The 17235-nt window shown below is 42.8% G+C and overlaps 1 protein-coding gene across 1 annotated transcript in view; it reads left to right on the top strand.

Moving 5' to 3' along the window:
- Positions 1-17235, top strand: part of PCCA (propionyl-CoA carboxylase subunit alpha) — a 1213132-nt gene that overhangs the window by 798197 nt on the left and 397700 nt on the right. Inside the window, exon 17 of the mRNA XM_082247734.1 lies at positions 1591-1701. Within this exon, the coding sequence (XP_082103860.1) occupies positions 1591-1701 (111 nt within the window). The remainder of the gene's footprint in view (positions 1-1590; positions 1702-17235) is intronic.

A 17235-nucleotide genomic window follows, 5' to 3' on the forward strand; every position in this document is an offset into this window, starting at 1 on the left:
CAGAGTCTTTTAGGATGTCTGATTCACTGTTTGTCCTTCCCGAGGGACCTCAAAAGGGTTCAGCTGTGTCCGCTGCAACCATTTCCAAATTGATCAGACAGACTATTGTTCAGGCCTATTCACTAAAGGGTCAGGTGCCTCCTTTCCCTTTGAGGGCACATTCTACTAGAGCAATGAATGCCTCTTGGGCTCTTCGCCATCAGGCCTCTGTGGCCCAGGTGTGCAAATTGGCGACCTGGTCGTCTGTGCACACTTTCACAAAATTCTACAAGCTTAACGTAATGACATCCTCGGATACTTCCTTTGGCCGCAAAGTTTTGAGCGCAACATGTTTTTGTCTCTTCCCGGGGTATTATTTGTTCTGGGGTTGGCTCCTGTTGAGCTTTTGTTGCCCTGTTGGCTCAGTTTTCTCTGGCCTTGTTGACACGTTGCTGTGCTGTTTGGCTGCGCCTTTTCCCCCCCCTCACACCTGCACTGCTTTGCGACATCCCAACAGTGAAGAACATATGTAAGGGCTGCGACTGCAGAGGACGTAAGAGAAAATAACGTTTTTGTAAGAACTTACTGTAAAATTATTTTCTCTGAGTCCTCTGACAGTGGCAGCCCCGGCCCCTCTATTTTGGGGTTGGTTGTCTTCCTGTACTGCTTGCTACGAAACTGATTAGCAGCACTGAATGGCTGAGGTGTGTCTTTGTTTAACTCTTTTTTTTATCAAGTTTCCACTACCTAGCCTGCTCCTGCAGAGGGCGCCATTACCCAATAGTGAAGGACATATGGAAGGGCTGTGACTGTCAGAGGACTCGGAGAAAAGAATTTTACGATAAGTTCTTACAAAAATTCAATTTTTTTTTGAACCCCCATTGGGCTGAACGAAAAAAAAAACAAAAACGGACAGGTTTCCGTACTACCACACGTAATGTTTGTGTGGCAATCTTCCCCACTGTGCCTTTGTATTCTGAGCCTTTAGCTGCCAGCGCTGACCCGCTAATGGTTTTCCAGCATGCCCGTATCAGACAGCCAGCTGTACATGCTGCCCAAATGTTGACCGCTTCCTGCTGAACCACCCGTTATTCAGATCGTGTGTGTACCCAGCTTTACTCCTTTTATTTGTATGCGTCGTGTGCTGGCTGTTAAACAGAATCTTTACTTTTGTAAGTTTAAAATGAAGAACATGTTCGCTTGAAGCTGTTTTGTGTTGTTAGCCCACTGACTCTGTAACAAGTTTATTCTCTATTAGAAATACTGTGGTGGTTAATTTAAGGTGAAAAGACTGTGTGCTTTGCAAGTGTAGTTGCTCCAGAGCTTATTAAATGAGGAAGCTCTGCTGACTTTCATGATGCAATCATGTGCAAGTAAACATGCTGTTTTTTTCCTTTTTATTTCCTTCCATGTGATTGCCTAAATTAGTGAAGCTGTACCTCATTTACTAAGCTCTGTAAGAAACTGCACTTGCAAAGTGCACAACCTATTTGCTTTTTTTTAAATCAGCCCCTGTGTGTCTTAGCAGTTTCTACATATTGTGAAAAGCTTGGCTCAAGTAACTGCATTTTCTACAGTTGCTGAATTTATTTCTTGTGTTTTGCTTTTTAGGTGTGACTCACAATATTCCTTTACTTCGTGAGGTGATCATTAATTCTCGTTTTATCAAAGGCGATATCACTACTAAATTTCTACCTGAAGTTTATCCAGATGGCTTTAAAGGTATTTTGTTTGTTTTGAATCAATACAGAAATGCTGACATTTCACATTATTGGGTTTACCATTTGGAAAAAAAAAAAAAATCAATAATTTTTAAATTACTTTTAATATATGAGATATATGTTAATGTTTCTACATTTCACACAGATGAAACAGGTAGGAAGGACACTTAATCTAAAGCTAGTTAATAATAATACACTTTATTTTATATAGCTCCTTTAAAGGTAGCTTCTCAAAACGCTTTACAAGGAATACATAGGATAGCATATAGGAAAAAGGGACAATTAAGTGAATGTTTGTCTAAAGAAAAACATTTTTAGATTTGATTGGAATGAGCTTAAAGAAGATGACAATCTGATGTGCTTTGGAAGTAAATTCCAGAGTTTTGGAGCATAGCAGGAGAAGGCTATGTCTCCCATCGAGGAGAGAAACAGAAGACCAGAATATGATGAGTGGAGGTTATGAGGGGTAAAGTAAGTTGATAAAAGTTCAGAGAGATAATACAGTGCCAAGCCATAAAGAGCCTTATAGGTAAGCAAGAGGAACCTAAAGTCTATGTGAAACCTGAATCTGCTTTTCAGCTACAGTGTATAATTGCATAGGACACAGCCGAGCAATGTTTCTCAAGTGAAAAAAAAAAAAATGTTCCAACAAAATTTTGTATATATGGATCAAAGGTTAAATTATCATCACATATCACCCCTAGACTTTTCAATTTAGACTGAAACTCCAGTACAGTGCCATGTACAGATAAGCTATTGGAACTGGCCTTACATAATTGATGGGGGTGTCAATAGGCGTGACTTCAGGCTTGTCACAGTTTAACTGAAGGAAATGAAGGGCTATCCAAGTTTTTATATCACAAATACAGTTAGGAGAGAAGTGGCCAAAGTAGAATACAGTTTAGTGTGGGTGTATATCTTGAGTGTCATCAGCATAGAAGAGATAACTGAGCCCACGAGATCTAAGCAGTTGGCCAAACAGAAACATGTAAATGCTAAAAAGTAAGGGACCCAAAAATGGGCCCTAAGGAACACCGTACTTGACTGGACCAACTTCATATTGGAATCCACCAAGAGAAACAAAGTGACAGCGATCAGTGAGATTTGACTTAATCCATTTCAGTGCCGCTTCTGAGACTCTAAATATGGTTTCAAGGTGAGAGAGTAAGAGATTGTGGTCTACAGTATCTAAGGCAGAACTAAGATCCAGCAGAATAGTAGTGAGCCGGAATCAGAAGTAAACAGAAGGTCATTAGTGACTTTGACCAAGGAGGTTTCTGTGCTTTGCGTTGCCAAAAACAAGATTGGAGTAGTTCAAATAAGTTTTTTTAAAGTCAGGTGATTAGGTAACCAATATCACAGCCTGCTCAAGTATCTTGGCAAGGAAGGGTAAGTTAGATATTGTGCAAAAGCTGTTCAAATTGTCCAGAGCCATGTTAGGTTTTTTTGGTACAGGGGTGATGACAGTTTTGAGAATGGTTGGTACAAAACCAGTGCTAAGGGAGTCGTTTATGATATTGAGAATAATAGGGCATAGAGAACAAAACAGGATTTAAATAAATGGGTGGGAATAGGATCAAGTATGCAGGTACAAGATTTCATATTAGAGACCACTTTAATCAGTGATGCAGAGCCAAGTAGAGAGGAGTTGGAGAGAGAAGAACCAGTAAAACTAGGTGGGCCAGGAAGTGATGTGACTGAAACATGTGACGTGCTAAGAATTTGATGCCTTATTTTGTCAATTTATGTGGAGAAAAAAATTTTTGGAATGGGTTACCGAACTGGGTTAAGGCTGGTAGTGTGGAGGGACTATGAGGTTTTATTAATCTGTCAATGATGCAAAAGAGTTGTCTAGGGTTGCTAAGATTTTTTATTTTTTTTTCTTTCAATAGAATGGGAGAAATAGTTTGACCTAGCAGTCTCTATTTACCCTTAGTCACACAAATGGTCCTTCCAAACCTGATAATGGACAGTCAGGCCCCATTTATGCTCCAATTTCTGTGAGACTGCTTTCATTAAACATAGGTGAGAATTTTACCACAAAGCCAGACAGGAGAATGAGACAGTTCAAAGGTGTCAAGGGAGGATAAAAGCACCCGATTAAGGGCATCTGTTTTTCTTCCACAAGGGTGTCAGAAGAGGAGACGCAGGATAGGGAGAAAGTAACCAAATTTGAAAATTTGCGCTGATCAACAGAATACAAAAAAGGAAAGGTAGAGGTGGTGAGGACCCACCTCAGAAAGGCTGCATACATAAGGGCTCACATAGGTTACCGTGCAAAGCTCAATTTTATTGGTGGTGGTAGAATATACAAAAATATTAAGATATACAGTGCAAAATGTTGACCTTGAGAACCCAAGTGGGTATCAATAGGCAAAAAGATGGTATTACACACGCTACAGTTCCCCCCCCCCCCCCCCCCCAGGACAAACACCTAGACACAGCACAGAATCCCAGATGTAGGGAGTGACCAGTCACCAAGTGATTATTGGTCACTGCTACCTACTCTAGGGATAGATACTAGGCATGCCAAAATGCATTCACAATGTAACCATGCTGTTATCCATGTAAGCTATATAATGTAACTGCAGGGTGGCCACAGTCTGTAGGTTCCTTAAAATATGCTGAGTTGATGATGCAGACGGTCCTGAGGAAGTGTGCGTCACACACGCGAAACGCGCTGACGTCACACGCCTGACGTCCCACCCTACTACCTTCGCTCTATCACTTCACCATGTTCACAGCCAATACTGCAGTTGGTGCAGCTGAGGTCTATATGCTACATGTGAGGACTTATTTCCGGGTTATGGAGGACAATGTGGTGTGGCTTACATTGGGAATTGATCCGTTACCCCGCAGAATAGGGGCCTTCTAGGAACAGGCGGTTTGAAGCACTGTGGTGGGTACGATCTATACCCTGTCGGATACCATCTGCATCTTCATTTGAGCAACAAATCGGCATGGACACAAGTATGTGGTGCAAGTTGGCTGGTCTGTAGTGGTGTTGAGGAGAACTGGTAAGACGGTTCCTATATTTTCCATTGAAAACTTATTCATGACCAAAAGCCGCCATTAGGCTATGTTGCCTGCAATACTGTTTATGAGCTGCAGATAAGCGATGATGGACTTACCACTAAGTTGAATGTTCATGAGTTGGATAGTCTTCATGTACCAGCCACCCAGTGAGCCTGGATTACGTGCTTTGCAGCACATTCATTATATCAAGCCTGTTTTATTTTTCTCCCTACCCACCCACTCCCTATACCGAACATTACTTCAGTCTGGATCACATGAGACAATTTGACTGGACAGCTGCATCTTCATGGTGCCCCGCTGATGTCTGCATGAGTTTGATTCCATCCAGAGTGGACTATTGATCCCTATCCCCCTAATTTTAGGGTGACCATGTTGAATTGTGACATGTGCTATGAGATCAAGATATAATTATATGGATAGTGATATATTTTACAGCCCAATGTCTGCATCATCAACTCAGCATATTTTAAGGAACCTACGGACTGTGGCCACCCTGCAGTTACATATATAGCTTACAGCTGTTGAACATGGATAACCGCATGGTTACATTGTGAACGCATTTTGGCATGCCTAGCACCTATCCCTAGAGTAGGTAGTAGTGACCAATAATCACTTGGTGACTGGTCACTCCCTACATCTGGGATTCTGTGCTGTGTCTGGCTTTTTAGTCTTGGGGGGAGGGGGGGACTGTAGCGTGTGTAATACCATCTTTTTGCCTATTGATACCCACTTGGGTTCTCAAGGTCAACATTTTTGCACTGTATATCTTAGTGTTTTTCTATGGAATTTTAATATTTTTGTATATTCTACCACCACCAATAAAATTGAGCTTTGCATGGTAACCTATGTGAGCCCTTATGTATGCAGCCTTTCTGAGGTGGGTCCTCACCACCACTACCTTTCCTTTTTTGTATATTGGTCTCTTTGGTTGCTGAGGGTTCCCGGCTGTTAATTAGTCGTTGGGTACTGTAGAATGACTCCCCGTGCACAGGGAGTACTTTTTCTCTACAATTTTATTTATTTTTTTGAGCTGATCAACAGAAGCCCAGTTGTGATAATTTACAGATCGAGACATGGAGGTGTTAGAGGTTCTTGATGGTCAGACAGTCCTAAGTCAAGGGAAAAGCAGTAAAAGACAAAAGGCCATTACCAATGATAAGGTCCAGGGTGTGTCCTTTGATATGAGTGGGGTTGCAGACAAATTGCTAGGTCAAAACATTCCAGTAGAGCCAAAAATCTTTAGCTAAACTGGAGTTTAAAGTGCTAAAGTGTATATTAAAATCCCCAAGTATAATTATTATTTTAAGACTAAGACATAAAAATTAAAGCAAATCAGCAAAGTCACCTAAGAAATCTCTACAAGATTTGCGTGGTCAATGCCCAAGGTGACTTGGGTGAACTCCATGCCTAAGAGGGTTAAGGCAATCCTGGAAAATAATGGGGCCCCCTCGGGTGGCTGGACCCTCACAACCCCTCGTTCCCCTCCGTCCTGTCAATCACCCCCCCCCCCCACACCTACCTGTCCCTCTGCCCTCAGTAGCTTCACAGGCTGCCTTTTTTTTTTTTTTTGTAGCCCATGTGCTCTGCATGATTTGGCGGCCATATTGGTACACCCGGCGGCCATTATGCGGTGGATTTCTGTTTAGAATCACTGACGGCCATGTTATATGAGTTCCTAGAGGCATTTTTTTTCGTGGTGGAGCCCCTCCCTATACTTTAGTGCTGATACTCAGATCTTTCTCTGTGGATAGAGATCACTGCAGACTTGTGCTGTGCAGAAGTTCTGAGCCTCCTGGTGCATCTTTGGTGAGGATGGTGAGTCTGGGGGTCTTCAGTGCACTCTGCCTGACCTCTGGGGGGCGCTGTAGCACGGTATGACGTTCTCAAAAAAAAAAACACTTTTCCTGACAGGTTCCCCTGGTGAAACGTGGACCCTGCAGAACAAGTGTCCCCACCTGACCCCCTCAAGGAGGTCGCAGGGCCCTCCGGATCCCAGCTATCCGTAGATGCACTTTTGGCGATCCTGGAATCCTTTGTGTCCCGGGTGGAGGTGGCCTTTAAAGGGCGAGGTGCCAAAAAACGCCCTCCGCCTACCCCTGCTTCATCTGATGTCTCAGATTCCCAATCTGATTCAACCACCACAGACACGGGTCTCCCTGCCGGGTCTACTACCTCGTGCCCTCTCTCCTCTGATATTGAGGATGACATCTCCACCTCCACCACCACGCAAGAATAGGCACTGGTGGACACACTGGTTGTATCTGTTCGTGAAACCCTAAAAATGGAGGACGTAACTGCGACTGCGGCACAGGTTACGTTTGGCACTCACAAGCCATCCAGAGCGGCAAAGGTTTTTCACTTTCCTGTGTATTTTGACAACATGCTCAAAAAAGAATGGGACCACCCAAAGCATTCCCCTGGGGTGCCTAAGCGTATTGCTAGACACTACCCCTTTGAGGAGTCCCATATAAAGAACTGGACTGTGCCACCTACGGTGGACCCTTCAGTCTCAAGACTGAATAATGCTACCATGACCCCAGTGGAGGATTCCCCATCCTTTAAGGTTCCGGCAGATAGAATGGCAGAGTCTGTGTCCCGCAATATGTACTCCCTGGCGGGGTCTGCACTAAGACCAGTGTTTACGGTTGCCCTGGTCTCGCAAACCTTGACTGAATGGGCGTAACCTGGAGGGGAACCACTTCCCCCTGCCTTTGCGGAGCTGTTGGACCAGTTGGTGCAGGGGCTGCAATTGGTTTGTGATGCTGTGCTCGATGCTGCTCCCATTTTGGGCCGACTGTCGGTTTCGGCAGTGGTCCTCTGATGTATACTTTGGCTAAAGGTCTGCGGATCAGACCTCGAAGAAGGCGTTGACTGATTTGCCTTTAAAAGGAGATTGCCTGTTTGGGGCTACCCTGGATGACATTATCAAAGGTCTCACAGGGGGTAAGAGTACCTTTCTCCCACAGGCTAACAAGGGTAAGGAACCATGTCGCAGACAGGGCCCCTCCTTTTCAGCACATACATTTTTTTTTCGTCCCTCAGGGTCATTTGACAAGCGACCCAGGTCTGGCAAACAAAAATGTAGTTTCTCCAGACCTGAGGGTCAAGACCCCTTTGTCCTGAAGGCACGTCCTCACCCGTATCTGGGGTGGGGGAACTCCGGACCCGTGGCTATCCCAGATACAAGACAAATGGGTTTGCGAGGTCATACGGTCTGGGTACAAGATCGAGTTTCAATCTGTCCTACCGGATCACTTACAGGCTCTCTTTGGGGGGGGGGGTACATGACCTGATACTACAGGGAGTAATCGTTCCGGTTCTGTCTTCGGAAACGTTTACAGGGCTTTTATTCAAACCTGTTTACAGTCCCAAGGAAGGAAGGCAAGGTGCGTCCAATCCTGGACCTGAAGGCATTGAATTGCTTTGTGCGAGTTCAAAAATTCAAGATTGAATCCATTCGCCTGGTGGTAACTTCCTTACATTAGGGGGATTTCCTGGCCTCCATAATCATGAAAGATGCCTACCTTCGCATCCCAATATGTGAAGGACATCAACAGATTCTGCGCTTTGCCGTGGGAGAGGAATATTATTTGTTACCCTTTGTTCTCGCCTCTGCTCCCCGGGTCCTCACAAAGGAGTTGGCTCCGGTCCTGGCGCTGTTACGACAGCGGAGTATATCAGTCCTGGGTTACCTGGACGATCTGCTTCTCCGTGTGGAGTCTCCCACAGTGCTGGTGACAAATTTGGATATCACAATGAGAGCTCTGGAGGAGGTGGATTCTGAACCTTCAGAAGTCGTCCCTGGTCCCTTCCATGAGACCGAACTATCTGGGCCTGACTTTGGACTTGTCCTCAGCCAGGGTGTTTCTTCCTCCGGAGAAACTCCAAAAACTGTGATTCAGCTGTTAATATCCAGCAAATCGTCATCCCTTCGGACCTGTATGAGAGTTCTGGGACTGATGGTGTCGTCCTTCAAAGCGGTCCCTTTCGCTCAATTCCACACGAGAATCCTCCAGTAGACACAGCCCAATCAAAAGTCTTCCAGAAAGCAAACCGTTCTCTCTCAGATCTCACACTCGGACCTTAATAATAAACTAGCATCCCTCTGAAATCCACTAAAAGTTCTGGGGCTCATAGTGGCCACCTTCAAGGATAATCCATTTGCCTAATTCTAGTCAAGGTCTCTCCAACACAACAATGGAGAAGTTGTTTTTACTATACCACTGGAAAGTGATAACAGATGCCAGTCTGGAAAGGAGTGTTCCAATCTCTCACAGTTCAGGGAACATGTTCACCAGAGGAATCCAAGCTCCAAATCAATATTTCGAAGTTTATAGCAAGTAAAGAGACACTGCACCACTTGGCTTTCCTTCTTCAGGGACACCCAAAACAGATGCATTCAGACAAGTACGTTTCTGGGTCCTACATCATTTACAAGTGGGGCACCAGTAGTCATGCAGCCTTTAAGGAAGCAAGCCTGATTATCCGCATGGATGGAAAAACACTGCCCAGTGAACTTTGCTGTCCACATTCCAGAAGGGGACGATTGGAAGAAAAATTACCTTAGTTGTCACCACCTGAACCAAGAGAGAATGAGTTCTTCACCCCGTATCTTCAGCCTGATATGGTAGATAAAAAGGACAGCTGGCAACACTGTATTCCTTCAAATTCTTTATTTCACATCCCAGTGAGTAAAAGGTAGTGGCTAACACATTTCAGCAATAGGCCTTGATGCTGTGACCAAGACCTATTGCTGAAATGCATTAGCCACTACCTTTTACTCACTGGGATGTAACAATAAAGAATTTGGAGGAATACAGAGTTGCCGGCTGTCCTTTTTGTCTTGACGTATTGTCCTGTGGTGTTGGAGAGGACACCTCAGCTTGGGCACCCGGAAAACAGTTCCCATCTTTACACAATGGCTCCACTATCCTGAGCGATGTACTTGTCTTGTTTGGTGATATTTCAGATATGGGGGACTCTGGATGTGGAAATCCTGAACTCCAGGCTGTACAAGGAGTTCTTCCTATTAATGGCAAGGGACAAGGTATTACTGGCCAAGCTAGGCAATGCCTTTCCTCCAGTGTGATTTCTGCCTCGACTGCTTCGCAAAATAGAGCAAGAAAAGGAATCAGGGATTCTCATTGCACAAAAATGGTCCTGAAAAATCTTGACACAAAGATATATTTAGAATTCTTGACCATTTCCAAACCGGTGAGACCTGCTATCTCATCCTGTTTCTCAAACCCTAGCTTCAACAGCATGGCTGTTGAAGCCTATATCTTGAGAAACAAAAGGGTCTCGGAGTCTGTAATTTCCACATCGCTAAAGCAAGGAAAACCACTTCTGGAAAGATCTACCTTTGTACCTTCAAATCATTCTTGTCTGTTGTAAAAATACTTTCACTTCAACCCAAAAGATTGCTCTGTGCCTCACCTTCTGGCATTCCTACAATCAGAACTCAAGTAAAACTTGGCCTTCAGTATTCTTAAGGGACAGGTTTAGCCTTGTAATTTCTTTTTCGAAAACCTCTAGCTTTGCTTAGACACAATAGGCTAGGTGGGACTTTAAGTGAGACCCCAGCAGGTAGTGCCCGGCGTCTCCATCCCTATATCAAGAAAAAAATGAGGTTGAAGGATTATAAGAGGTGCATGGAAGTCAGCCAGCCCCCAGTCTGATGTACTCACCCTCCAGTCTGTCACCAACCAAGTAGACCTGTCTCATGATACAAAGAACAGGTGTTTACTAAACCCCTGTTCTTTGTATTATGAGACAGGTCTACTTGGTTGGTGACAGACTGGAGGGTGAGTACATCAGACTGGGGGCTGGCTGACTTCCATGCACCTCTTATAATCCTTCAACCTCATTTTTTTACCTCTAGCTTTGCTTTCTCTTTCATCAGTCTTGTTAAGGTCTTTATTCAAGGTGCCCTACAGAAACCACTCTTTAAATCCAAAGCACTCCCCTTGGATGACTTCTCCTGCAAGGTTGTTGGTGGCTAACACATCTGTCAGTGGCTCTCTTTTTTAAGGAGCCATTCCCTTATTCTTCACAACAACAAAGTAGCCTTGTGCCTGAGACCCATCTTTTCTTCTAAGGGTGGTCGTAGCCTTCCACTAAGACTCTACACTGTCTGTACATGGTCAGAGCCATTAGAGAGCTTCTGTCAGGAAGACTATATTTTTCTTGCCCTTAGAACCTCACAACATACATCCTGTTTCAAGGTCCACCATTGCTAGGTGGAAAAGAGAACTACACTTTAAGGACAAAGCATGTCCTGCACCAGGTGTTTCCTTGTCATTCAGACATCAAGGTTCTGTTGCTTAGCTTTGTAAGGCCTCTGTTTGGTCTGCTGCTCATACCCTTTCAAAGTTCTACAATGAGGACATCCAATCATCTGTGACTGGAGCTTTTAGCTGCAAGGTTCTGGTAGCAGATCTCCGAGTTGGGTTTGTTGACCCTTGTTATTGTTGGGCCTGTTGTCGCCAACCCTCCTTAATCCTTGCTTGGAATGTCAGAGGGTCTATGGATATGAAGTCTTTGTCCTGCACTGCATGCTTAAGATATTTGGAACTTTGAGTGTCCTGTAAATTCCATGTCTTAGAGTACAGTACAGGGCACAGGCTCCACCCCCCCCCCCCCATTTATCTGTTACTCGACATTGCTTGCTACTAAATTGAGGACTCGTGGAGTGGGGAAGGGTTATAGGGGATAATCAATGAGTGTGTCCTCCAAAAAGCTTGGTCAGTGGCTAGTCACCTGGTGGTACCAACCTATATCCTATGGTCTATGAATATTAAGCCTGTGTGCTGTATTGTACTCAAAGATATGAAATTTATAGGTAAGGCAATATTCCTTTTTTAGTACAATCTTTTCCAGAATAAAATATAATAAAAACATTTAAAGCCCAAGTGTTGAAAAGGTTAGACCCTCTGTCATGCTTTTGTTGGTTGTGTTCTTGCTTACCCTTGTAATTTGTTCTGGTTACCATTGTTACTGGGATAAAACGATTAGGAAATACAAAATATTAACAGTTGTTACTGGGAGAGAAGGTGAGAGTAATTATTTGAATGGTGAAACATGATCCAGTGACTGCTGTTTTAGCCATTAACTGCTCTATCCAAAACTTAAGGCGGAATTAAACCCTTCTGCTCGTTCCCATCCATCCTATGTCTTTTGAAAGTTTAGCATCACCTTCTTAGGTTATATGTAATGTTATTTTATAGTTAAGAATAATTTGATGTGTACATTAATCTATGTAAATAGGGAATGTAAGATTGGTTCCCTAGTGAACCTAAAGAAGTCCATGGGTTGAAGGAAAGAAAATTGTTTGATTTCCCCATCAACACCTCCCGCAGTGCTATTGTGTTCTGTGGGAAAAGAGGGAGTGGCGGGGGGAGCCTTTCCAGTCGGCAGAAGAAAATGAAAACAGCTAGTTACTATAGACACTAACGGTAATCGCATGTAAAAGAATCAAACAGGCTGTTAGTACCCAAATCGATCGGTTTGGGTACAACCAGCTTGCTTATAGATAGATGGATTGAATATTGGCCATTACCTGCTGACCCAGCTGAGATTCAGTCTTTCTATGCCTGGATTAAGAACTTCAAAGTCACCTTTTATGTATTATTAGAGCTAGCAAAAATCATATAATTGCCTTGACAGATTTTGGTAGGTATATAATATAATAAAAATAAAAGATCGGAATACTTTTTAAAAATGTCTTCATGACCACACTTTTGTTATTCAGCATCCTCCTGCCAAGTTCTGAGGCTTAAATTGCATCTGGATGCTCCAATAGGAGCACTCCGCTCCTGAATCAGGGTGGCTCAGATCCTACACTGGAGATTGGAAACTAGTCTTTGTTGTTCCTGGTTGTGTAATTACCAGGATCAGCGTATCAAGGTGACCACTTTTAGAAACTGGGATATTTTGCTACTGTTAAAAACTGCTTGCTGTTTTCAATCATGCTATGATTGCACCCTGCTGGAAAGAAAATGAAAACCAACATGTGTGATTCCAAACAATGTCATTGCCATTTTTGGCAACTCATGGTGATCCCAGGAAAATTGTATTACTTTGTTTATTTAGGAAAAGTAAGCATCACTTTTTTTCTCTCTCTCTCTCCAAAATAATATAAAAAAAAAAAAAAAAAAAAAAGAAAAATGATGGCCCCAGTACCAATGGATGGCTAAATATCATACTGAAAATGATACACTGAAGCACCTACATGTCTCCCGAAACTTGGGTACCGCTGGGATCCACGTAGCTCATCTTTCTAGTTTGGTTGCTTTTTTTTTTTTTTTTTTTACTGCTAGGTAGTAGTGACCTGTCGCTCACAAAAATGTCTGTCTGGAATCTTTTTTGTGTGATAAACATCACTGACTACTGAAACTGTTCATCACTCCTCTTGTGAATAAAGGGGTGCAAATATGTTGGTTTACTGGCGCTACCACAATGCACAATGGATAAAAACCTTAAAACCATATACATGTGCCGTGCAAAGTATGTTGAGTGAGTCCAATTAATTGGAACTAAAAAGTGCACAGTGCATTAAAAGAAATTGATGTGGTCCTGCAAGGAGCCAAGGGGCCACATCATGTAATAAAATTGCCAACGTGCTAGGACAAGTAGTGATACCTGTAGATGGTACTAATAAGTGTTCCACTATAAAAACAAAAGTGCTGAGATTGCTCTTGAATGAAAGATTTTATTTAGATTTGCAAAAAGTTGTACCAATGATACTGTGGGAGGTGCGTGCTCACAGGATATGGCGTGCTGGTGAAGCCGGTGCTAATACCCGTGGCCCCCCACTAGGTAAAAGCACTTACTGCACGGACTGCCTGTGGTCCAAACTGCACATCAATCCTGGTTCCCACTTTGTTTCCTCACTGGTGTGTGATGAGCTTGTGCCAAAAGCATAAGATATCTCCCATTGCGTAGTATAGTTAAGGTAAGAAAGCACAAAACATATCCACTCACAGTTAGGAAGTTCACCGTCAGCGTGCAGGGTCCGGTCGCCTAAGCGCTTCCGCATTCCATGGTCTGGAACCACTGCTACCAGAAGTGACATAGCAAGACGCCCTACACGTTTCGTCACCACGACGTCATCTGGAGCGTGCCATCTAGCGCTACTCCCGGTGTTTATATAGGCTGGTTGTATCCTAGCAACTAATCTGTCGACATGTTGGTCCACCTACAGGGGCTAATAAAAAATTCATCATGTGAACTACCTTGCATATATGCCGTATTGGGACCTTAGTCCCTACATCTCAATTTTATTTGTTAGTTTAAAACGGGTTGTATATGCTAATACATTTAATATATATTAAATGGTAAACAATTTTTTTATTAGTAAAAATTGAAAAAATATATATTATTTATGTGGACTGTGCAGGGGCAGTGAGAAGTGTCCAGTGAGGGGTAAAATCCTTTTGAAGTGCTTATGCTGGTGAGGTCCGTGCGGCCTACTCCCCATAAAAGGGGATGGGTGGGAGGGTGTAGGATTGTAGATAAAAAAAGCAGGCACAATATATATATATATATATATATATATATATATATATATATATATATATATATATATATATATATATATATATATATATATATATATATATATAGGAGGATGCATGTAAAATCAGGGCAAAAAATGCATGTAAAATTTTGTATGAGGACATGCATAAGGACATAGTATAAAATGCAGATGGAATATATGTGGAAAGAACACATATAAAAATCCATAAAAAAAATGCATATGAAAAATTGCATACAAAAAGTGCATATACATGCATATAGAATAGGAGGATAAAGGAGATATGTAAAATGTGAAATGTAAAAAAATATACAACATTTAACAACATTTTTTAATCTTGTGTATACACTGATTGACACAAACAATGCTCCATTTACTATATATATATATATATATATATATATATATATATATATATATATATATATATATATATATATATATACACCGTGTTTCCCCGAAAGTAAAACCTATCTCGATTATCAGGGTGGGCTGCAATATAAGCCCTACCCCGAAAATAAGCCCTAGTTTAGTGTATGAAAAATCCTAGGATTCACTTTATTAGCGTTTTAAATAATGTCCAGTGTGTTTTTGTAATATAATACTGTGAAATACCTTCCTTGCATCGCCACTTTGCTCTCAGCTGATTCCCTGCCGTCTTTCTCCTCTCATACCGTAGCTGTCAGAGGGGGATCTCTGCCCCTCCCCTCTACAGTGTACACAGAAGCGTCGGGTGTTCGATTAGAATTATGGGAAATACCTTCGGTACATCGGCGCTTCCGTAACCCCCAGCTGTCGGCCAGGGAAAAGAGGACAGCAGAGCGGCAGATCAGCTAAACCTATTCTAATCTAATCTACCGGGCTCTTCTGTGTACACTGCAGAGGGGAGGGGCTGAGATCCCCCTCAGACAGCTACCGTATGAGACGAGAAAGATAGGAGAGAGCAGGAGATTAGCTGAGCACAGAGCAGCGATGTACCATAATGAAGGTATTTCACACAATTGTATTACAAAAACACTCACTGGACAGTATATAAAACGCTAATAAAGTGCATCCTAGGATTTTATATACACTAAACTAGGTTTACACTGTATTTCTGGCAGAAAGTGAGGGCAGAAAGGGACAGAACATTATAAGACCTACCCCAAAAATAAGCCCTACTGTGTCTTTTGGTGCCAAAATTAATATAAGAACCGGGCTTATTTTTGGGGAAACACGGTATATATACACAGTATTTCACAAAAGTGAGCACACCCCTCGCATTTTTGTAAATATTTTATTTTATATTTTCATGTGACAACACTGAAGAAATTACACTTTGCTACAATGTAAAGTAGTGAGTGTACAGCTTGTAAAACAGTGTAAATTTGCTGTCCCTTCAAAATAACTCAACACACAGCCATTAATGTCTAAACCGCTGGCAACAAAAGTGAGTACACCCCTAAGTAAAATTGTCAAAATTGGGCCCAAAGTGTCAATATTTTGTGTGGCCATCATTATTTTCCAGCACTGCCTTAACCCTTTTGGGCATGGAGTTCACTAGACCTGTAAAGGTTGCCACTGGAGTCCTCTTCCACTCCTCCATGACGACATCACCGAGCTGGTGGATGTTAGAGACCTTGCGCTCCTCCACCTTCCATTTGAGGATGCCCCACAGATGCTCAATAGGGTTAGGTCTGGAGACATGCTTGGCCAGTCCATCACCTTTACCCTCAACTTCTTAAGCAAGGCAATGGTCGTGTTGGAGGTGTGTTTAGGGTCATTATCATGTTGGAATACTGCCCTGCGGCCCAGTCTCTGAAGGGAGAGGAATCATGCTCTGCCTCAGTATGTCACTGTACATGTTAGCATTCATTTTTCCCTCAATGGTCTCCCAGCTCACCAGTGCTGGCAGCACTCATGCAGACCCAGACCGTGACACTCCCACCACCATGCTTGACTGTAGGCAAGACACACTTGTCTTTGTACTCCTCACCTGGTTGCCACCACACATGCTTGACACCATCTTAACCAAATAAGTTTATATTGGTCTCATCAGACCACAGGACATGGTTCCAGTAATCCATGTCCTTAGTCTGCTTGTCTTAAGCAAACTGTTTGCAGGCTTTCTTGTGCATCATCTTTAGAAGAGGCTTCCTTCTGGGACGACAGCCATGCAGACCTATTTGATGCAGTGTGCGGTGTATGGTCTGAGCACTGACAGGCTGACCCCCCACCCCATTCAACCTTTGCAGCAATGCTAGCAGCACTTGTATGTCTATTTCCCAAAGACAACCTCTGGATATGATGCTGAGCATGTGCACTCAGCTTCTTTGGTTGACTATGGCGAGGCCTGTTCTGAGTGTAACCTGTTCTGGTAAACCACTGTATGGTCTTGGCCACCATGCTGCAGCTCAGTTTCAGGGTCTTGGCAATATTCTTATAGCCTAGGCCATCTTTCTGTAGAGCAACAATTCTTATTTTCAGATCCTCAGAGTTCTTTACCATTAGGTGCCATGTTAAACTTCCAGTGACCAGTATGAGAGAGTGAGAGTGATAACACCAAATTTAACACATCTGCTCCCCATTCACACCTGAGACCTTGTAACACTAACGAGTCATGTGATACTGGGGAGGGAAAATGGCTAGTACATAATGCTGGAAAATAATGGTGTCCACACAAAATATTGACACTTTGGACCCAATTTGGACATTTTCACTTAGGGCTGTACTCACTTTTGTTGGCAGTGGTTTAGACATTTATGTGTGCGTTTGAGTTATTTTAAGGGCTCAGCAAATTTACACGGTTATACAAGCTGTACAGTCACTACTTTACATTGTAGCAAAGTGTAATTTCTTAAGTGTTTTCACATGAAAAGATATAATAAAATATTTACAAAAATGTGAGGGATGTACTCACTTTTGTGAAATACTGTACCTTTTTTTTTTAAAGTAGACCTTTTTTCATGTTAAAGAGAATGCTGT

This window comes from Pelophylax lessonae (genome assembly GCF_965119305.1).
Source record: "Pelophylax lessonae genome assembly, chromosome: 2".
Taxonomy (NCBI): Eukaryota; Metazoa; Chordata; class Amphibia; order Anura; family Ranidae; genus Pelophylax; species Pelophylax lessonae.